This window comes from Nicotiana attenuata, unplaced genomic scaffold (genome assembly GCF_001879085.1).
Source record: "Nicotiana attenuata strain UT unplaced genomic scaffold, NIATTr2, whole genome shotgun sequence".
Taxonomy (NCBI): Eukaryota; Viridiplantae; Streptophyta; class Magnoliopsida; order Solanales; family Solanaceae; genus Nicotiana; species Nicotiana attenuata.
The window spans coordinates 38,932-47,657 of NW_017672064.1; the positions used below are offsets into that span (position 1 = coordinate 38,932).

Genomic DNA, 8,726 nt, shown 5'->3' on the forward strand with positions numbered 1-8,726 from the left:
ACTGTCATATTATTATTCTACAAGACAGTTAATTGTTGATACTTATTCAAGTCAAACCAAGATAAGCAACTGATAAAGCAAGTTACTCAACACACAACAAACGAGTAACGTTTCTCTGAAGAGAAGATTCCAATAATATTGAAGATGATGCTGTTTGCATAGCTCAATTGAAAGAAGGATATATCGAAGGAGACATAACAAAACAAATTTCACCAAAGTTCTTTTTCAGACGCGTGATCTTCAACAGAATGGTGAAATTGATAATCAACAAATTCATTCATGTGATAATTTGGCTGATGTTCACTAAGACATTGCCAACCTCAATGTTTGAGAAGTTGAAATACAAGATTGAAATTCATTATCTTCAAGAAATAAAGTGATGTTTTCATGAGGGGGAGGCAAATCCGCGCTGTACTCTTTTTCCCTTAGCACAGGTCCCAATTGGTTTTCCTAGCAAGGTTTTTAACGAGCCACATCCAATGCATATTACATGATATGAGTACTCTTTTTCCTTCACTAGGATTTTTTTCCACAAGATTTTTTTCTAGTAATGTTTTAACGAGGCATATTATCTTTGGACATCCAAGGGGGAGCGTTATGAAACACTTGATTATGGTGGATGTCCATAACTCCTAAGGGAGTTACATCCACTACTTCTTACCATTATGGTATACCTCCATGATCTCCCCCCATGATCTCAATAGTTAATACCATGTTCATGACATCCCTTTGTATTACCTAAATATCATCCAATAAATAAAGGGTTTAGGCATCACATTGTACACACTTGAATAGATGGAGAAATAAGAATCTCTCATCTCTTGCTCCCTATATTCTTGTCTATTTACTTATTTATACTATTACTTTGAGCTAATTTCTTAACAACCTTTCATTTTCTTTGTATAGAAACAAAAACAGAGAGAGCATTTCTAGATAAATAGATGTATAAAAATATTTAATTAAAATTTAAAAAAGAATATTTGAAGTAGAAGTTGAAAAAGTTTTAAAATTATAGTGTTTGGACATAAATTTCGGTAGAAGTTTCTTTTTGTAGGAATTGAAGATTTGTGAATCTATTTAACTTACTGGGCGTTTGGATATAAGAATTGTAAAATTCTGAAAAAAATGATTTTTCTTTTCAATTGAAAATAGTATAATTAGAGTTGTGTTTAGATATGAATATAATTTTAGGTTGTTTTTGAATTTTTATGAGTGAGTTGAGTGAAAATTTTGAAAAATAATTTTTTAAATTTTTTAAAATTTTCAAAATATTCCAAAATTCATGTTTAAGTGAAATGAAAATTATGGCCAAACAATAATTTCGAAAAGAAGTGAAATTCTTTTGAAAGAAAATAATAAAATTTTCATGGCCAAACAAGAATGTTACTCAAAATCAACAGTATTTCAAATACTACTAATGAGCATCTAAATACTTAAATATTAAAATAATAAAACAATATTGAATGTGTCCAAAACAAATTATAGGGGAGTAAGGTTGGATAGATTTCTGACCAAGCAATAGGGTACCGTTCCTCTCACCAAAAAGCACAATCCGTACACTATCACAAAAGAATCACCCCCCACCTTCGATCTCCATTTAATCAACGAGTCATATACACTTCCCTCCTCTCACACGGATCGACACTAGTAACCGTCTGATCATCTCCTTAATCTCCAAGACACCAACGGCCACGATTCAAACCTCTCCGTAACCCCAACAACCATCAGCTTTATATAAAGCCCAACTCCTCATTCCCCTTTCATCAAAATCCGAATCAAGAACATATCTTCCCATATCAAGTTCAAATTTCAAAATCCCCAAATTCTTTTCTCAAAATGTCAGGAAGAGGCAAGGGAGGTAAAGGATTGGGCAAAGGAGGAGCAAAGAGGCACAGAAAAGTATTAAGGGACAACATTCAGGGAATCACTAAGCCTGCAATTCGGCGTTTGGCTCGTAGGGGAGGAGTAAAGCGTATTTCTGGTTTAATTTACGAGGAGACTCGTGGTGTGTTGAAGATATTTTTGGAGAATGTTATTCGTGATGCTGTGACTTACACTGAACACGCTAGAAGAAAGACAGTTACTGCTATGGATGTTGTTTATGCGCTCAAGAGGCAGGGCAGGACTCTTTACGGATTTGGGGGTTAGATTTGTCAAATTAGGGTTTTTGTGGGTAATTATTATAGATTTGTACTTTTGCTGCCGTTGTGTATTAGGGTCGCTTAGTTTTTGGTAAGGTTAATGATGTAATTCTCCGTTACATATTCAAGGAATAGTAATTGCTTGGTCCTCATTTCTGTGTTCTTTAATATCTACACTATTTTCATTAATTTTGCTTTTCAAGTATATTTATTAGAAAGTATAGCTAATTATGAGTTGGGTGTGTCATGAAAGTTGTTTTAATTGATAATCTTAATCTTTTCTGCTCAGGGTATTTCACAGTAAGAGGGATTATTTGGTTATTATCTGGTTATTTCATAGTGATATGTTTGAGGATTATATTTGTTTGAATTGGTTTGAACACACAATTAATGACCATAGTTGGTGTTTAACTCTTTGTCTAGTGTCATTTAATTCTTTCTTAGCTAGTCGTGAAATGTAGCTTTGATTCATTGTTTGAATGGATATCAGAGTCAAATTGTGAAGTTTGATTCATTTAATTCTTTTAAATCAAGTTGTGAAGTTATTGTGTGCATTTTTTTTTATCTGTTTTAAATTATTTCTTGGTAGAATTCAAGCTCGTTTAGACTTGCAAATTTGCATTAACTTAAGACTTTGCCTCATAGGTTAACGTTATCGATCTGTGCGTATCATCTTTACGCAGCGGATGCTAATCTTTTGTAAATGAAAAGAGAGGCATAGCACTTTCTACTTAATTGACCCGACCTTAAAGCTTGGTATCCATATCACTATGACAGGCGAACTCAATTGAGCTACTTTTTACTACTAGCCACACAATTTTGCGTTAAATCTGAAAAGGAGCTGTCAAAATTCTCAAAAAATGTGAATAAAAAGATTGTGCAAGGGAGAGTTCATCACTAATAGCTTATTTGCAGAACAAACTCCGATTCAAATTTTGGGTGAGACAATTTTTGCGCCTTTGCTTATCAGAACTGATGCGAACATTTACTCCCTACGTTTTAATTTTTGTGCCGTAGCTTCATTGTGTACCAGAGTTTAATAGCTTGTTTGGTCAAACTTCTAAAATCACCTTATTTTGAGAAGTTTTTTTTTTTTTTTCAAAAGTATTTTGTAAGAAACTGATTGTGTTTGACTAATTAATTTGAAAATTACTTTTTAACATCAAATAGTGTTTGGCCAAACTGTAAAAAAGTACTTCTAGTGTATTTTTCAAATAAGAGCTTTCGTAGAGAAGCTATTTTTTTTTTTGCTTCTTTAAAACAACTTGTTAATTTGTGAATTCTAAGCTAAGCAGATCGAGCAACATGCAGGCTAGATAAGTACCATTGCTATCTAGGGCACCGATTTTGAAAGAAGGAGAGAAGAAGGAAGAGAGGAAGAAGAGATCGTGTACTGGACAAAATGAATTGTGTTGGTTACGTTTTGGCACTCAACAGTGCTTTATAACAAACTCTAACAGCCTTAATTGGCCCTTTTAACTTTTCTAAATTACTGAATAACCCCTAACTACCCAAGGCTACACTTTTGCACTTCAATACTCCCCCTCAAGCTGGAGAGTGGAAGACATCTAACACTCCCAGCTCGGACAACAACAGATGATGCTGAGCAACTCCCAAAACTTTGGTCATTAAATCTGCCAACTGCTGTTTGGTGGATACATATTCAGTGGTGATGAGCCCTGTCTTGATCCTTTCCTTTACAAAGTGACAATTAATCTCTATGTGCTTGATTCTCTCGTGAAATATGGGATTGGCTGCTATTTGCGAAGAAACTTTGCTGTCACAATGTAAATGTACTGGTTTGATCACATTGTTACCCAGTTCTTCCAGCAATCCAACCATCCATGCTGCTTTTGCAACAACTACAACCATGCTTCTATATTTTGCTTCTACTGAGCTTATGCTGATTGTTTGTTGCTTCTTGGACTTCCAGGATAGCAAGGAGTCTCCTAGTTTAACAATGTACCCTGTGGTCGACCTTCTAGTATTTGGGCAAGCTGCCTAATCTGAGTCACAGAACACTGTCAAGTTGTGTGTCTCACCTTTCTGAAGTAATATACCCAAGCTTGGAGATCCGTTGATGTATCTGACAACTCTCAAGGCTGCATCAATATGTGATTGTTTAGGATTATGCATGAATTGACTCAACACTTGTACAACAAAACTTATATCTGGTCTTGTGATGGTCAAATAAAGCAGCTTTCCTATCAACTTTTGGTAGCTTCCAGCATCATCCAATAGCTTATCTCCTGTGCTCCCAACATGGTTGTCATAATCCACAGTAGTTAGCTTATGATTGAGTTCCATTGGAGTTGCAACTAGCCTGCATCCACTCAAACCTGCCTCTGAAATAAGCTCCATGGCATATTTCCTCTGGTTCAATACAATTCCTCCTTGTGATCTTAAAACCTCTATTCCAAGAAAGTATCTAAGTTCCCTCAAATTTTTTACTCTGAAATTGTGGTGAAGAGTCTGCTTGACTTCTCTAACCATACTGTGAGAATTCCCAATTATCAACACGTCATCTACATACACTAGGATGATCACAATGTTCTTGCCACTTTTCTTGGTAAAGAATGAATGATCATATGAGCTCTGAGAGTATCCAGCTTGCAGCAAAACATTTGTATGCTTAATGTTCCATTGCCTCGAGGCTTGTTTCAAACTATAGAGGGATTTCAACAATCGACACACCTTACACTCCCCCTGTTTATGAAATCCCTGAGGTAAATCCATGTAGACTTCTTCAGTGAGGTCACCTTGGAGGAAGGCATTATTGACATCCATTTGAAATAAACGCCAACTCTTGAAAGCGACAACACTGATAACTGTTCTCACTGTAACTATTTTAGCTACAAGTGAGAAAGCCTCATGGTTATCAAATCTAGCTTGTTGTGTGTAACCTTTAGCCACCAATCTACCTTTGAACCTGTCCACCTCTCCATTTTCCTTGTACTTTATTTTGTAGAACCATTTGGAGCCTATGGCTTGCTTCCCAATGGGCAGGTCGACAGTTTCCCACGTGTGATTGTCTTCTAGTGCTTGTATCTCCTGTTCCATTGTTTTTATCCACTATGGATCCTGTGCTGCTTTTTTGAAGGATCTAGGTTCCACTAGGACTGAAAAAGCTTGTAAATAAGCTTGATATTCGGTAAGATGATCATATCTAATATGATTTGAGATTGGAAACCAGCCGTTTCCAGACAGCTTTGTAGAAGTCACATAGTGTTTCATGCATATGGGAGTAGTTATCTTTCTGGGTTCTCTTAGAGCTGGTTGTGTAGGTAGGTCCGTTGCAGTTGGTGCAGATACTGGCTCAACTGGAGGAACCTCTTCTGAAACTTCACCTAATGTTGAACCATGAGTGTCTGGTAAGTTCAACTGCTCTAGTGTTGTAGAGATTATCTTTATTCACCTGCAAGGGAATCAATGTTATCTTGATTCATAGGTAAGGTAGTGTGTTCTTGACTTACAACTTGTATAAATGGTGAGCTAGGAATGTGTTCTTCTGCTGAAATGGCTGTTGAAGAAATATATCATCTGCTTCAACTCCTGTATCCTTGAAAGGGAATCTGCCTTCTTGTAATACTACATCACTGCTTACAAAAAAGGATTTTTGTTTAAGATCTATAGTCTATATCCCTTTTGTGTTTCTGAGTAGCTAATAAACACTGCCTTCCTAGCTCTGGGTGCAAACTTATCTACCTTGTGCAAGGTTGTTGCATGGAATTGACAACCAAACACCCTAAGGTGATCCACCATAGGCTCTTTCCATACAACAGCTCATATGGAGTTCTTCCTTTCAGAACTGGTGTAGGTAGTCTATTGATCACATAGACTGCAGTCTTAATGCAATCACCCCAAAATCTTATGAGGACTCCACTTTAAAGTTTCAAAGCTCTGGCCACCTCTAAGATGTGCCTGTGCTTTCTTTCTACAGTTCCATTTTGCTGTGGTGTATATGGACAACTAGTTTGATAAATAATACCATAAGAAGCCAACAAACTATCACATTATGTATTACAGAATTATGTTCCATTGTCAGATCTTAAGTACTTGATATTGACACCAAAATGATTGTTTATTATCAGCAGAAGTTTTCCAAAACTACACACACTTCACGCTTCGACTGTATTAGACATGCCCAGGTGTATCTACTATAGTCATCTACTATTGTAGCAAAATATTATTTCTTGTCATAGCTTGGAACCTTGTATGGTCCCCAAACATCTAAATGAAGAAGTTGAAAGATAGCAGCTGAGTTTGAAACACTAGTTGGAAATTGTAACCTACACTTTTTTGCAAGAGGACATACATCACAATTTCTTGTTTCTATACTATTGATTTTATTCTTCAAGGCTGACAAGCGCTGCAAAGACCTTATTGAAGCATGTCCCATTCTGTAATGCCATGAAACTGTTTCTGCATTTTTCTTTGTAATTGTTCCTGCCACCAATGCCTTATTTTCTGCTTCCCTTTACTTTATTATGTACAATCCCACATGTTCTCTACCAATCCCCAATACCCTGCCACTGTAAATTCCCTGCAACATACATAAATCAGGGAAAAAGGCAACTAAATAGCTGAGGTCTTTGGTGAGATTTGACACTGATAGCAAATTAAATTTAAAGTCTGGTACATGGAGGACATTTTACCTAGAATCTTTGCATTTCCTGTATATGTAATGTTTGAAGTCTTCCCTGTTGAAAATTGTACACTTCTATATCCATCTATGATCTTAAGTGTATCTAGCAAATCTTTATTACAGGTTATTTGATGAGTAGCACCTGTATCCACTATCCAATGCTGTTTTGTGGCATTGGACATTAATGAAACAATACCTGCCATGTTTGTGGAACACTCTGCACCTATAGGTTTGTTCAGCAATCCTACCAGTTGCTGGTATTGCTCCTGTGTTAGGTAATGTCCTTGTGGTTGACCTTCAAAGTTGCTGGTATCTTCTGCATTTGCATTGCTAGCAAATGTCGTGCCTCATCCTGCAACCTGAGTCTTATTCTGCTCTTAAAATCTGCTGGATATCCCACTATTTTGTAGCAATTTTTTAGGTGACTTTTATAACCACAGTATACCATTCCTATCTTCTTAGGCTTGTTATATTGAGGCCTCCCTGCCATCATAGTCAGTGGATCTTTGTTCACATCAGCTACACCTAGAGCTCTTTGACTCTCTTCCTGAGTTACTATGGCATAGGCTTCATTCACATTGACTACAACCCTCTTCATCAACACATTACTATATCTTTTATTTAAACCCATAAGAAATTGTAACAAACGCTAATCTGATAGATGTTCAAGAGATGGTCTAGATTCCTCACAATCACAGCCTGGTTTTAGTGCTAGTATGTTTTATTCATTCAACAAATCATTCATTTTTGAATAGTATGTGGTTACAGAATCCATACCTTGTCTTAATGATGCAATTTCTGTCCACAAATGATAGATCCTAGTTAGACTGCATCTGTCAAACCTTTCCTTAAAGTCACTCCACACCTTCTTTGCACTCAATGCAAATATGATACTTGGTGTCAATTCATTCGCAATCGTACTACTTATCCATGACAACAAAATCGCATTACACTTCTCCCATTGCTCTGCTAATTCACCTCTATACATGCTTTTAACACAACTTCCGTATACAAAACTAAGCTTGCTCTTTCCCCTAAGGGCTAGCTTCATTGCCCTGCTCCACAGTGCATAATTTTCTGGCCCTGTGAGCTTAATTGGCACTAGAACTAGTCCCGGAACATCTGACGCCTAGAGAAACAGCGGGTGGTTGTCTTCCAGCTGCGTTACTTCGTTTCTTGCCATTTTTATTGGTTTTGAGTTTCGTCACTATCAATTTTCTACTAATTCTGTCAATTTGCCGGAATCTCGCCGTGAACTCGTCGGAGAACACTCTAATTTCAGGAGCGCCGCTCTGACACCATGTTAATTTGTGAATTCTAAGCTAAGTAGATCGAGCAACATGCAGACTAGATAAGCACCATTGCTATTTAAGGCACATATTCTGTAAGAAGGAGAGAAGAAGGAAGAGAGGAAGAAGAGATCGTGTACTAGACAAAATGAATTGTGTTAGTTACATTTTGGCACTCCATAGTGCTTTTATAACAAACTCTAACAGCCTTAACTAATTGGCCCTTCTAACTTTTCTACATTGCTGAATGACCCCTAACTACCCAAGTCTACACTCTTGCACTTCAATACAACTTCTGTTTCTACTCAAAGTACCTTTTTTTGCTTTTTCAAAACAACTTCTGCTTCTACTCAAAAGCATTTTTTTTCTTCTAAAAGTTTGGCCAAACAATTCAACTTTGAAAAAATATACTTTTTTTTTTTTGAAAAAAAAATATTTTTGGCCTTGGAGAAGTTTGACCAAATAGGCTATACAAAAAAAAGATTATTGGAACTTGTGTTTTAAAATATACCATAAAATTTATGTGGTTATAGAAATATTAAGCATTACATCAGCTAAGAGTTATCTTAAAATATGCCATGAAGTTTCTGTGGTTATAGAAACATCAAGCATCAGTTTAATGTCAAATTATAATATAATAGTATATCATCC

General features: G+C 36.3%; 1 protein-coding gene across 1 annotated transcript; it reads left to right on the forward strand.

Moving 5' to 3' along the window:
* The first annotated feature begins 1,749 nt into the window (after positions 1-1,749).
* Positions 1,750-2,303, forward strand: LOC109211622 (histone H4). Its single transcript, XM_019375173.1, has one exon. The coding sequence runs from the start codon at positions 1,837-1,839 to the stop codon at positions 2,146-2,148; it is 312 nt and encodes a 103-aa protein (XP_019230718.1). The 5' UTR covers positions 1,750-1,836; the 3' UTR covers positions 2,149-2,303.
* Positions 2,304-8,726: the final 6,423 nt, after the last annotated feature.